At 43.6% G+C, this 15,343-nt stretch overlaps 1 protein-coding gene across 1 annotated transcript; it reads left to right on the plus strand.

Annotated features, from left to right (window-relative positions):
• Nucleotides 1–457: 457 nt before the first annotated feature.
• On the plus strand, nt 458–14,428 carry LOC307151265 (uncharacterized protein). Its single transcript, XM_079859219.1, has 6 exons — nt 458–859; nt 1,126–1,248; nt 1,330–1,383; nt 2,523–2,705; nt 2,931–3,122; nt 12,151–14,428. The coding sequence occupies exons 1-6, from the start codon at nt 724–726 to the stop codon at nt 12,306–12,308; spliced, it is 846 nt and encodes a 281-aa protein (XP_079715345.1). The 5' UTR covers nt 458–723; the 3' UTR covers nt 12,309–14,428.
• Nucleotides 14,429–15,343: the final 915 nt, after the last annotated feature.

The raw sequence follows: 15,343 nt of genomic DNA on the forward strand, positions 1-15,343 counted from the left end.
AGTGACTGATAGTTGATATGTAGTTGCAAAGTTACTTATAGTTAGTAGAATGTCTAAAGTGGACTATAGAAATAAAGTGTTTCCGCCTTTCTTGTTCAGACAGTGTGAAAACATGACCACATTTTGTATAGTTAATTTTCAAAGACAGATGGGAAATAAGTTTATGTGCATTCTAAAAATCTTTAACACTTCCGAACACATTTTCTTCTCGGTTGACTAGTAATGTTTGGCTAACACATGTTTGTGAACTGTTCTTCAGTTTATACCTTTAATATAAAGTGGTCTCATTTCTGAACCGAGTGTTTTGAAGGTGTTATGGCAATTAATTTTACTTCATGTAATGTATGTGCTTGCATGACAACAGACAATACTGTAGTTTAGTGGAAAATTACTGTGTGCTGTTTCCAGATGTCATGTATGAGCTGAAGACGTCACATGTCTCGACATCCTGCCTGTCATTTCTTAGAAGCGGTCGAGGCAAGGTTTCCTTTCACAGCAGAAAACTCTGATGTCTGTGTGTGCAAGAATAAAGCACTTCAAAGACAAGAGGGTTTGGACACTCACACACACACACACACACACACACACACACACACACACACACACACACACACACACACCGGCGAGTTTAAATGGAGAAAGTGAAACTATCATCACTGTGAGCATCAGTGCAGTTACTACTAGATCCTGAGGGAATATAGTTAAAGTTCGAGCACATTCAACATGAGTTTCCAGATCTACTTTATAAATATGAGACACGGACTGGAGAGAAGAAGAGTTTCTGTGGCGAATTCAGAAGAGGAGTTCAGGAACACCACAGTGCAGGAGTTAAAGAGAAAACTCATTCCTGAAGACCAGCGTAAGTCCAACACTTCAGTCTTCTGTGTGCATTAGCTGACATATGTGAAGGAGATTTATGTTAATAAAGAAAGATCTGCATTCAGATGTAGACTCCTATAAATTGAGAAGCCTGAGATTGAGACGTTAGCAAATAAATAACATAATTCAGAAAGCACATATTAATGAGGAAAACATTACTCTCTGATATCGTGTGTGTGTGTGTGTGTGTGTGTGTGTGTGTGTGTGTGTGTGTGTGTGTGTGTTCTCTGTTCCTCATGTTTCTAGACACTATTCTTCGCTGCCGCTTCAAGACACTGGACTGCCGCTTCAAGACACTGGAGGATGATCACACACTGGGTTTCTACGGCATTAAACATGAGGATCATATTTTCGCAGTTCGCCGTAGAAGTATGCATTATTTACACTAGTATTTAATATTATTAAAAGCATTTATTTATAGTCTTAAACTAACTGACCTTTTCACTTCAGTCTCCGTTAGAGAGAAACGCCCGAGAGACTCTTCTCCTGTTCACGAGTCGACAGGTCAGTTTCACAATCCCACAAATGCTTGTTTTCTCTATCAGTGGATTTGCATTACACACATTTATAAAGGCACTGATAGACAGATCTAAGGCAAACAATCATAATCTCCACATCGTCTCACAGTTTGTAATATTTTCTGTCATTATTTAAATCACATTACACATTTGTTCAGAGTTATCTGGTGTTTAATAATGTCCTCAGAACATCAGCACTAAATATTATTTATACATTATTAAAGGGGCATAGCGCAAGTCTCTGAGTTTTTGCAGAACTATGCCCCCCTCTGGCGACAAATGAAACTGCAGCACTGCAACTGAACGCGCATGACGTCACGGCCAGTCTCAAATTCGGCCCGAATCCCTCTTATTTATTTTACTGTACAGGATTATAGAGGCAATCTCAGTGATCAGAGAAGGGCTCATTCAGCCCATCAGGCAATTGTTTAAGCATGTATGGGTTAGAAAAACGGGTATTTTTAACATGAAAAGTTGCTTAATGCACCTTTAATGGAGCTTTTATTCTGAAACGTTTCAGTTGGATGTTCATCTAATGTTTTTTTATTTTATTTTTGCTGTTTCAGAATATTCAACATTCAGAAGTAACGTTCCCATAATGTTTGAAGAACGATAATATGGAACGTTCTCTTAATGTTTTTAATGTTTCATATCTTAATGGGAACGCAAGTAAAACATTCTTAGTGCTTTTCTTTGTTGAACTGAGTTTTTATGGCGACTTCTCAAAATCATATTGCATTTTTACTGTTTCATGAGTTTTATTCTTCATAATTGTGTTATTGTTGAGTTTCTCTGACTGATGAACACATATAGTGTAATAACATGCTCTCTATGATGCTGTATGATTGACATTTCTCTTCTTATGAGCATTAACAGTGGAAAAGTGCACAAGTTTAGTTTGTGATGAAAACTTCACAGTTTGTGTCTATACAACAATGCACAGAAATGAACAATTATCCCACATATCCTCTACATAATATACATGTAAAGTTTATTATTATGAGTGTAAAACATGTTGAATTATTGATCCTTCATACAATTAAAGTTAAAGGTACAGATTGACAGATTCACGACACGATATTATTCAGTTTCTGACGGATGTTCTGTTGTTCTGCTCCACATCAGCTCTCACAGGTCCACTAGATGGGTCACATAAAAATGAAGATGCTTTGTACTGCCTAACGCCTCACACAGGAGATGATTATTCACAGCTTGTCAGACGAATAAGATCCAAAACAAGACATCCTCCTCCTGAAAATGAAGATGAAGATAAAGTAATTCCCAGGTCCCAGTCTATGGATAATTTAGGTCAGCTTCACAATCCCACAAATGCTTGTTTTCTCCATCAGTGGATTTGCATTACGAACATTTTTATAATAACATGTTTACAGCGTTTACACACATCAGACCTTTTTTTGTTGACATTTTCCTTTTTTATGAGTTTTGTGCTTCATTTTGTGGCAATATAACTTGTAACTTTATTATTATGAGTGTAAAATACTTTTGATTATTGTGTTCGCTGTTTCTTCACAGTTAAAAGCTCTAAACTTGACAACTCTGATCTCAAGACACTGGAGGATGATCACACACTGGGTTTCGGCATTAAACATGAGGATGAAGTTTCCTCAACATCATCCACGAGAGAATGGCCAGTTAGAGCCCCCAAACACCGGAAATATTCTTGGTCACCCTGCTCCTTCCGTGCAAGGATTAAATGTTCAGCAGGTCAGTTTCTCTTCTGAGTCTAAAGTCCACAAATGCTTGTTTTCTCTATCAGTGGTTTTGCATTTGTAATAGACTTGTGTATTGGGTTAAGGCTGCCACCTTGTGGGTCATTATTGAAATGGCAGTGTTGTGTTAAGTATTGTTTGGCAAACAATATTTGAGCCAATGCGGAATCTGTAGTTGGAAGTCTGTTCACTGAAACAACAGAGTAAAGACGTGTTTCGGTAGTTCTGCTCAGTCTATTGTCTTCCACACGATACACCACAGCATTACACACATTTATAAAGGCACTGATCTAGGCACTATCTTGAAGTGTAGTGTATGAAGTGTAATATTGATCTTTCTCTGTCAAAGTTTATGATGGAGTTTGTGTTTTCCTCTATACACTCATATGCAAATATGATCCTTTCTTTTGCTTACATTTATTAAACCAAGTTTGCACTTATATATTTTTATTTTGTGAGAATTGTTTCCCTTCCTTGTGTTTCAATGGTTTAATTAAAGGTTCTGTGAGTAATTTCAATATAACTTTCCCAAAAACTAGAGCGAGAACATGAATAGAGGACAGAAATAAATGTACATGTGAACTAACTCTCAGTATTAGTAGAATAATAGAGTTATAGTTCGTATATAATAAGTTTACATGTAGTTGCAAAGTTAGAGTCTGTTGAGGAGCATCAAAATAAAGAGTCAGCTGATATTAACCAGAGGGTTTATTAATACTCTAATAACTGATAAACTGATATCCACATAAAGAGTTTACGAGTATTTTATGCATTACAGTAAACAGAAAAGAAAGTTGTTTCAGGTTATCAAGTTATTACTTTATGATGAAAGATTATGAAGACAAACATTAGATTAGATTAGATTAGATTCAACTTTATTGTCATTACACAAGTACAGGTACAAGGCAACGAAATGCAGTTTAGGTCTAACCAGAAGTGCAATAGCAGCAAGTGCAGGATATACAGTGGTTCCATAAGTGCAGAACATGGATATGTACTGAATAAATATAGAGTTGAATACTATTATAAACAAAAATTTACATATAGATTGTCCTATGAATATAATATACAGATAATATACAGATAACTATTACTGTGAACAGAATTTACAGCTAGATATGTACTGAATATAATATACAGATGGCTATTACTATAAACAGAATGTTTACAGATAGATATGTACTGAATATAATATACAGATGGCTGTTACTATAAACAGAATTTTACAGATAGATATGTACTATGAATATATATACAGATGGCTGTTACTATAAACAGAATGTGAGCATAATATACAGATGGCTATTACTATAAACAGAATTTTACAAATAGATATATGTATAAGTTAGGCTAATGAGCAGTATAACAATGGATTTAAAGTAGTGCAAATAAAGTTTGGACAGAAGCTATCCGAGTGAAAGTGCAGTGGAAAGTAATTGCATATTACAGTTAAGGTACGATATTGCAATGTATATATAAACAGTCGGTACTGTAAATAAACAGTCGGCAGTGCAAATTGAGCATGTTCCAGTCAAGGTAGTAGTGCAAGATGCATATGTAAACAGTTGTTACTGTAATAACAGTCAGCAGTGCAAATGAACATTATAGTATTGCAAATAACAAAATGGAGGCAGGTGTGAGGAGGGAGAGGAGAGTCAATCAGTATATGAGGGGAGTGGGATCAATGAGGGTTAGAGTTTAATAAAGAGACAGCTCTGGGGAAAAAACTGTTCTTTAGTCTGCTGGTCCTGGTCCGGAGGCACCTGAAACGCCTGCCGGAGGGCAGGAGAGAAAACAGTCTGTGGGCTGGGTGAGAGGAGTCCTTAAGGATGCTGCGAGCTCGATGCAGACAGCGTTTCCTCTGGATGTGCTCGATGGCAGGTAGTGGAGTCCCAGTGATGCGCTGGGCGGTTTTCACCACCCGCTGCAGTGCCTTGCGCTCTGCAACAGAACAGCTCCCATACCACACTGTAGCACAGTTGGTCAGAATGCTTTCTATTGCACAGCGATAGAAGTTCACCAGGATAGTGGAGGAAAGCTGATTCTTCCTCAGTGTCCTCAGGAAGAAAAGGCGCTGGTGAGCCTTCTTGACCAGGCTGGAGGTGTTGGTTGTCCAGGTCATGTCCGCCGAGATGTGGATCCCCAGGAACTTGAAACTGGAGACACGCTCAACAGCCATTCCATTGATGTGGATGGTGTCGTGTGTGCCTCTTGACACTTTCCTGAAGTCCACGATGAGCTCCTTCGTTTTGGTGGTGTTGAGGAGCTGGTTATTTTCGGTGCACCATGTGGCCAGGTGCTTGATCTCCTCCCTATAGGCAGTCTCATCGTTGTTGCTGATGAGACCAATCACCGTAGTGTCGTCCGCAAACTTGACGATGGAATTAGATCCGTACACAGGCTTGCAGTCGGAGGTGAAGAGGGAGTAGAGGAACGGGCTTAGCACACAGCCCTGTGGTACACCAGTGTTGAGTGTGATGGATGTGGAGCAGTTGGAGCCTGATCGAACATTCTGGGGTCTGTTGGTCAAGAAGTCCAAAATCCAGTTGCACATGGAGGTGTTGAAGCCCAGGTCTCCAAGTTTGGCTATTAACTTAGTTGGGATGACAGTGTTGAATGCATTGTACTTCTTTATAATAACATGCACTGATGGCTCGATATCAATAAGAGGAACACATATCCTCTACATAATATACATGTAAACTTTATTATGATGAGTGTAAAACATGTTGAATTATTGATCCTTCATACAATTAAAGTTAAAGGAACAGATTGACAGATTCACGACACAATATTACTCAGTTTCTTTTTTTATTTTTATGATTTGTACTTTATTTATTTTCTCATTTGCAAACAAGAAATTATATAAACCCGCATGTACTTGACATATAAACAAACAAACAAAAAATCTGATATATGCATAAAACAACACAGTTAACCAATAAATGGTAACAATATAATAGTAACAACATAAATAATAAATAAATAATAATAATTAGAACAGTTTGAAAACAAAAACAAAAACAAAAACAAAAAAAAAGAGAGAAAGGGGTGTTGCCAACATAAGTTCCCACTATAATCTAAATCATATTTACCATGACCGTTATTTTTTTATTTTCGTCCTGCCACATGTTGCTACTACTGTGGGTTACAGAAATGCAAAAACTTCCCCCATTTATCAAAATATACATCAGTCCTCCCGTGCACACTAATGGAGAGTTTTTCAAAGGCTGCGACCTGCCCTAAATCTGAAAGCCACTCAAAAATCGGAGGTCTTCCGGAAGATTTCCAGTTTTTTACAATAACACGTCTGTGTAACGGTAAAAGATGAGGAAGCAATTGCAAGTGTACTCATTTATTGAGAAGGCAGAACAATGAACAAACAACAGCTGGGACACAGGATGGCAACGCAGGGACCCCGATGGTCAGATGATCCAGTGCAGACGGTGAAGTGGTGCGGTGAGTCTCCCAGGTGACGAATAATCCAGAATCCAAGAGAACACGAACAGAACAGGAACAAGGTAGGCACAAACTCGACACGAAGACTGGGAACACAACCGGGAACCACATACAACGATCTGACAGGGGAAATGAGAAAGTGGTGAGTATTTATGGGGTGATGAGATGAGCTGCAGCTGGTGACGGGCGTGATGAGCTAATTGTTGATGATCGCTGATCAGACGACCCGCCCACACAATTAAAGCACAACACACACATGACAACAGAGCACGAGACAAGAAGAAGACAATGGATTTATGAACCGTGACAGTACCCCCCTCCCTAGGAACGCCTCCTGGCGTTCCCAGGCTCCCTTACCTGTCGATTGTAATCATCGATAAGGGAGTGATCCAGAATGTCTCTAGCAGGTACCCAACTTCTCTCCTCCGGACCGTAACCTTCCCAGTCCACCAAGTACTGAAATCCGCGTCCCCTTCGCCTTGAGTCCAGAACACGATTAACCGAATAGGTGGGTTCCCCATCTACGAGTCGCGGCGGGGGGGGAACCGGGGCTGGCGGATTAATGCGTGCAAAAAAGACGGGCTTAATTTTAGACACATGAAAGACGGGATGAATCCTCCTGTACACTGGAGGAAGATTGAGGCGGACTGTCACTGGACTAATGATTTTAGTGACAGAAAACGGGCCAATAAATTTGGGAGCAAGTTTATTAGAAACGGAGCGGAGCGGAATGTCCTTAGTAGAAAGCCACACTTTGGAACCGACGACATATACGGGAGGCCTACGCCGGTGGCGATCGGCTTTGGCCTTGGTGCGCGCCCCCACTTGGAGTAGAGTCTCACGGGCTCTAGTCCAAGTGCGGTGACACCTCTGGACAAAGGCGTGGGCGGAGGGGACCGCGACTTCGGATTCCAGACTAGGAAAGATAGGTGGCTGGTACCCTACACTACACTCAAACGGTGATAGGCCCGTGGATGACACTGGCAACGTGTTGTGGGCGTACTCCACCATGGACAGTTGCTGACTCCAGGAGGAAGGATTCTTGGACACTAAACATCGCAACGTTCTTTCCAAATCTTGGTTGGCTCGTTCGGTCCATTGACCATTGCTCTGGGGATGGAACCCGGAGGACAGACTGACAGTCGCCCCCAGAAGTCTACAAAACTCTCTCCAAAATTTGGACACAAATTGGGGACCTCTGTCAGAAACCACGTCCGTCGGGAGGCCATGAAGCCGAAAGACGTGGTCAATGACGATCAACGCTGTCTCCTTGGCTGAAGGTAATTTGGGCAAGGGAATGAAATGGGCTGCCTTCGAGAACCGGTCCACCACGGTTAAAACTACCGTGTGACCCTGGGAGGGTGGGAGGGCGGTGATAAAATCTAGAGTGATATGGGACCAGGGTCTCGAAGGCACCGGCAGCGGTTGAAGTAACCCATCCGGGGGCCGATTGGAAGTCTTACCCATGGCGCAGACTGAACAAGCCAAAACAAAACTGTGAACGTCACGAGCTATACCAGGCCACCAGAATCGTTGCTTGACTAAAAATTGAGTACGATTAACTCCTGGATGGCAAGCCACATTGGAACAATGACCCCACTGAATAACGCTGGACCGTAGACCCTCAGGCACAAATAAACGGTTCGGTGGACAACGAGTCTGAGGCGTTACCCCTTCTAAGGCCTTCTTGACCTTCGATTCGACCTCCCATATGAGTGAAGAGATGAATAGATTCTCTGGTAAAATGCACTCGGGAGTAGACGGGCGTTCGGAACGGTCAAAAATGCGCGATAAAGAATCGGGTTTGATGTTCTTGGAACCCGGGCGGTACGAGAGAGTAAAGTCAAAGCGACCGAAAAAAAGAGCCCACCGAGCCTGCCTGGAGTTCAATCTTTTAGCAGTCCGAATGTATTCCAAATTCTTGTGATCGGTCCAGACGATAAAAGGTACCCCCGACCCTTCTAACCAGTGGCGCCACTCCTCCAATGCTAACTTGACTGCCAACAACTCCCTGTTGCCAATGTCATAATTACGCTCGGCAGGGGATAAACGATGTGACAAAAACGCGCAAGGATGCATCTTGTCGTCTGAAGAAGAACGCTGGGATAACACTGCACCTACCCCCACCTCTGACGCATCGACCTCCACCACGAACTGACATGATGGATCAGGGGTTATCAGAATAGGGGCTGAAACAAAGCAACCCTTCAGTTTGGCAAACGCAGCCGAGGCTGCGTCTGACCACCTGATTGTAGTACTGGGGGAGGTCAAGGCGGTCAGAGGCGCGGCTAGTTGGCTGAAGTTGCGAATGAAACGCCGGTAAAAATTGGCGAACCCCAGGAACCTCAGTAGGGCCTTACGGGAATCTGGGTTTGGCCAATCCACCACAGCCTTAACCTTGTCAGGATCCATGCGCATTCCCTCAACCGAGATGATGTAACCTAAGAAAGGAACAGACTGTGCATGAAAAACGCATTTCTCCGCCTTGACAAAAAGCCCATTCTCTAGCAACCTCTGAAGCACTTGTCGGACGTGTTGCACATGTTCCTGGAGAGACGAAGAAAAAATCAATATGTCATCCAGGTAGACATAAATGAACTGATCGACCATGTCTCGTAACACATCATTGACAAGTGCCTGGAAGACCGCTGGGGAGTTGGAAAGGCCGAAAGGCATAACCAAGTATTCAAAGTGCCCCCTGGGGGTGTTAAAAGCGGTCTTCCACTCATCCCCCTCCCTGATGCGGACCAAATGATAAGCGTTACGTAAATTCAATTTCGTAAAGATAGATGCTCCCTGCAACCTCTCGAAAGCTGAAGACATCAACGGCAAAGGATAAGTATTCTTTACCGTGATGTTGTTCAACCCCCGGTAGTCAATACAAGGTCGCAGCGACCCATCCTTCTTCCCCACAAAAAAGAACCCCGCCCCCGCTGGAGAAGAGGAAGGGCGGATGAACCCCGTTGCTAGAGAATCAGAAATGTATTTCTCCATGGCCTCTCTCTCCGGAACCGAGAGTGAATATAACTTGCCCTTAGGCGGAGACGTACCTGGTAATAACTCTATAGCACAGTCATAGGGACGATGCGGAGGAAGAGAAGCAGCCCGAGACTTACTGAACACCTCCTTCAGGTCCAGGTACTCCGCGGGCACGTTAGATAACTCCACTGTCTCCTCCTGAAACACAGGGACAGAGACAGACGGACAGGCAGACACTAGACAAGACTTATGACAAAAGCTACTCCACGAAGACACAGATTGTGATGACCAGTCCACTCTGGGGTTATGACGGGTGAGCCAGGGATGACCAAGGACGACGGGTGCAAGGGGAGTGTCCATAATGTAAAAGGAGATGGTTTCGGTGTGGTTGCCTGATGTGATGAGGGTGATGTCTTCGGTGGCAAGTGAAATGGTGGGGAGTTCTTGACCGTTGAGTGCGTGTACTGCAATCTGATGAATGAGGGATCTGAGAGGAATTTGAAACCTGAGTGCAAAAGTGTAGTCCATGAAATTACCTTCAGCCCCAGAGTCCAGAAGTGCTCGACAGTCGTGACGGTGAGAGGACCATCAGAGCCTTACCGGGAGGAGAGTAGATGTGGATGAGGTCTTCTCGGCAGAGATCCCACCCGACAGTAGCCTCATATTTACTGCCGGGCTGGGCCTTTTAACGGACAGTTGTAAGCAAAGTGTCCCGCTCTTCCACAGTACATGCAAAGGCCCTGGGATCTCCGCCTTTCCTTCTCCTCCCGGGAAAGCCGGGCTCGACCCACCTGCATGGGCTCGTGATCTTCGACGGGGCCGACCGCGTCCCTCTCTCTGGATCGTGGTCCCTCGATCCCTCCTGGGACCCGCTGGGACTGAAGACGTCGATCAGCTCGAGAAAGACGACCATCCACTCTTATCGCCAGGGCAATGAGATCACTCAATCTGGCCGGGAGGTCCATGGCGTAGATCTCCCGTTGGACGCGGTCAGCCAGCCCATGCAGGAACATGTCCCACTGCGCCTCCTCGTTCCATTGGCTCTCGGCTGCCAGAGTCCGAAACTCGATCGAAAAGTCAGATACCGATCTCTCTCCTTGCTGAAGGTCGGCTAGTACTCTGGCAGCCTCGCGTCCGGACACAGAGCGGTCGAACACCAGCTTCATTTCTTCGGAGAGCCTTTGGAACGAGGAGCAGCATTCTTCCTGATTCTCCCACACCGCCGTTCCCCAAAGCGCCGCTTTCCCAGTCAGAAGCGCCAGAACAAACGCGACCTTGGTTCGCTCATCGTGGAAAGTACGGGGCTGCAGAGAAAAATGCATAGAGCATCTGGTCAGAAAGGATCGGCAGTAATTGGGTTCACCTGCGTAAGCCTCCGGAACCGGCAGGCGGGGCTCCGACTGGGATGGGTCCGCTGGTGGTGGTGGGGGAATCGGCGGTGCGGGTGGCGCAGCGGGAACCTGTGGTTGTTGTAGCTGCTGGGTGAGCCCGGACACCTGCGTTACCAGAGCCTGAACAGCGCGAGCTGTCTCATGGAGATTCTTCTCCTGCGTGTCCATCCTCTTCATGCATTGATTCAGGAAATCCTCCATAGGATTGGGAGAACCACTCGCTGCTTCCATGCTTAGGGTCAGATCGTTCTGTAACGGTAAAAGATGAGGAAGCAATTGCAAGTGTACTCATTTATTGAGAAGGCAGAACAATGAACAAACAACAGCTGGGACACAGGATGGCAACGCAGGGACCCCGATGGTCAGATGATCCAGTGCAGACGGTGAAGTGGTGCGGTGAGTCTCCCAGGTGACGAATAATCCAGAATCCAAGAGAACACGAACAGAACAGGAACAAGGTAGGCACAAACTCGACACGAAGACTGGGAACACAACCGGGAACCACATACAACGATCTGACAGGGGAAATGAGAAAGTGGTGAGTATTTATGGGGTGATGAGATGAGCTGCAGCTGGTGACGGGCGTGATGAGCTAATTGTTGATGATCGCTGATCAGACGACCCGCCCACACAATTAAAGCACAACACACACATGACAACAGAGCACGAGACAAGAAGAAGACAATGGATTTATGAACCGTAACAGTCTGCCCAGCGTAATGCAGCTCTGTATCCACTGTGATTCATTTTTTTTAACATGACTTAAAGGCCTAGGGTCACCAAGAATGTATAAACTAGGACAGAAATCATACTGAGTCTGTGATATCTTTCAAATATAGTCATGTATCTCTCTCCAGAAATACTGGACTTCTGAGCATTGCCATAAGACATGAAATAGGTTGCCTTCCTCTCTCTGGCATCGCCAACATTCAGGATTATCCTTAAAACCTGCTATAAACAACCTTCTGGGTGTCCAGTAGAATCTGTGTAAAATTTTGAATTGTATGAGACGCGTTCTAATATCTCTAGACATCAATTTTAAATTACCAATGATCCTCCCCCATTCCTCATCTTCAAATGAGCATCCCAAGTCTTTTTCCCAATTTATCTTAACCGCAGAGCTAATATTTTGGCCCGATATTATTCAGTTTCTGACGGATGTTTTGTTGTTCTGCTCCACATCATCTCTCACAGGAGGCTCAGAGTCCAGATCAGATGACACAGTATTCATGCCATGGCCCATAAAAATACATCCTCATCCTGAAGATAAAGATAAAGTAATTCCCAGGTCCCAATCTATGGAAACATTATTATTTGACATGAATCAGCCTCAGCTGAAACCCAGTGAATAATGCTGAATAATGTTGAATAATGCTGAATAATGCTGAATAATGTTGAATAATGTTGAACAATGTTGAACAATGTTGAATAATGCTGAATAATGCTGAATAATGCTGAATAATGTTGAATAATGTTGAACAATGTTGAACAATGTTGAATAATGCTGAATAATGTTGAATAATGCTGAATAATGTTGTGTATTGTAGTTCAGCCTCTCATAATCATCAGATCAATCACATGTGTGTTTATATCAGGTCAGTGTGTGTGTTTACTGTAGATCATATGAGCTCCATCATACACTCACTGAAATATTTCACTGTCAGAGGCCGACATCAGAAGAGAATATGAGGAATAAGTGAATTATATGGTAGTAAATTTGAACTAAATCACACTTTAACTCACGGCCCGTGTCATGTGTTAGTGTTAATGTGTCAAACTCAAGGCCCGGCACATTATGTTATGTGGCCCGCTTGAGCATATGAGCATATTGTCTTAAAAATTTTAATTCGTATAAGCAAAAGTTTATTTAATCTGTCAAGAAGAGAAACCAATCTGTTCACTCTCTCCCTGCTGTCCTGTGATCTCCTCTGTCTCTCTGAAACTTCATGTCCTCCTCATGATCTCCATCAGCTCCTCCTCTCGGTCTCGGTTCTCTCGGCTGTTCCTCGTTCTATCCTTCCCGGCCCGGGGAAGGAGGACGGTAGGAGGGTTGCCAGGTCTGTGCAACAACAGTAGCCCAAAATCTCCATCGGGTGTCTGAATCCTCCACTGGGTTTGTGAGTCTGAGGGATGTTTTGGGGTGTTGGAGCGCCGAAATCGTACTTACAGGGGTGGAAATCAACCCGCGGAAAAACTTAACAACTTAAAAGTATCCCAATTCCATGAGAAAACCTCGGACTTGGCAACACTGATGGTAGGCCGCATCAGAAGGATACTTCGATTTGGGACAGCCTTCGTCGCTCTGCTGTGACACAATCAGCCTTTAAATGCGGCCTTCGGAGGATGCAGCCCCTGAATTGGGACACAACTTCTATGTTGCTGTCTGGGTTAGCAACACTCGGATGAGCTCTAAGACCAGAGGCTCAGCAAGAACACTTAATAAAGCAAGAGGAGGCTTATACATTCTACACTAAAGGACATCTCACTGAGGAGGCTCAAGACGACCTCCAGCAACTCCTCGTACAGCAGGATTCAGAAACTACATCGTCCTCAACAGCTTCATCTTGCTCTTCTAGGCGTGAGGCCAGAGCAGATCAGAGGATATGAGTGATAACCATAGACTGTAAAATAAATACGGGCGTAGTGTGTGTGACGTCACCCGTAGTGTTTCTGAAGAGCATTTTTTTAAGTCCAAAGAGGGCGGAGCCGGCCGTCGCCATCTTGGCAGCGTCTCTCCCGGATAAACAAAAATGTGCAGCGAGGCGGATTAGCTGAGGTGACGTGACGCTAACAGACAGCAGACAAACGGCTTGCAGTGACATCAGCTCAATCCACCTGTCACTCTTCTTCTTCTTCTTGAATGATTTATAACGGCAGCTTGCATCCTTCATGTTGCATCACTGCCATCTTCTAGAGTTAACTAACTCCCACACAAAGCAATAAGTCAAATCCTCGTCATTAGTCTTGTATTTATTAAAAAGCAGATCAGATATTCCCTTACTTAAACAATACCTCTTACCTTCTGATCGTGAGCCTGATGTTCGTGTCTATAATTTCCTTTTTCAAAGCTTGTTTGGCTAATTTGTCAACTCTTTCATTACCCATTATTCCTTTATGTGCAGGGATCCAAATTAATACAACCTCAGTATCATTCTGCTTCATTCTTGAATGGATATTCATTATTTCATAAAGTAATTCATGACGATTTCTGGTCATACCTAACTTGAGGCTACTCAAAGCGGAGACAGAATCACTACAAATAAGAGCCTTATCCAGTTTACTTTGTTCAACCTATTCTAATGCTATCAGAATGGCTTATATTTCAACAGTCCTCTAGCGTATCTCATATCCCTGACTGGGAATCACTACTGCTGAACCTGTGTTTCCTGATCTTTTGAGCCATCTGTGAAAATATGCTGATAATTATGGTACTTGCGCTTCTCATATCTAATAAACTCATTCACCAAATCAGCAAGTTTATAGTTTGCTTTAATTTGTAATAACTGCAAGTCTACCACAGGGTTATCTAGTGTCCACAAAGGGATGCTGGGCCACACTAACTCTTCCTCGTTCAGCCCCGGGTCTCCGGCGGTCATCATCGCCGTGTGGGATTCAAGAGAGGGATCGGAAGGTTGCTGTTGGTATAAGCGTTCTTGCAGAAGCTCCAGCACTGAGGAGGATATCAGTGTTTGACTCGCCGCTCATCAGCCGCACAAGAATGAGAAATAAGGCTTGTTTGAGAATCGCCTCGGCTGAAATGTAGACTCGGACAAGATCTGTCGTTATCAGCAGTTCAACGAGTCGGTGTTTCCCGAAACCATCGTCCAACGAACATTCGCAAACAGCATCGCAGAGTTGTGTGTGTGTAACGACAGCTCTAGATCTCGACCTGTGGTTAGAAGCAGAGTTTCTAGTTTACACATGTGGACTCAATAAATCCTGATCTTGAGACAAATAAGTTGACATACATACAAATGTCATTTACGTCTATTAGTTTGTCAAGAGATTTTAAGTGTCGTGTGTGAAGAGTGCGCATGTGTGAACGAGCTCTAGTGTGTAAGAACGAGTCTATGATTGAATCTGGTAATAAAGCAAAATAACTGAGAAAAATGAGAAATATTCCTCAGATGACATGATCATAATTTATATCATAACATAAAACATGAATTCGATCTGAAACAGATTCATTAACATTATTACTCCAACATCTGCGTGACATCATTAACCAGCGGTTGAACGACCAATTTGCGATAATATGGTTTCGGGAAACAGTCGTGACTATAGTTGATTTCTTCAATGATGATCGTACTATGATAGTGAAGCACGAGTTACAGCGTTATACGCGACACACACTTCAGAACCGTTAAATAAGAGTCAGTCTGCCTTT

Source organism: Squalius cephalus (assembly GCF_949319135.1).
Source record: "Squalius cephalus genome assembly, chromosome: 23".
NCBI classification, from domain to species: Eukaryota; Metazoa; Chordata; class Actinopteri; order Cypriniformes; family Leuciscidae; genus Squalius; species Squalius cephalus.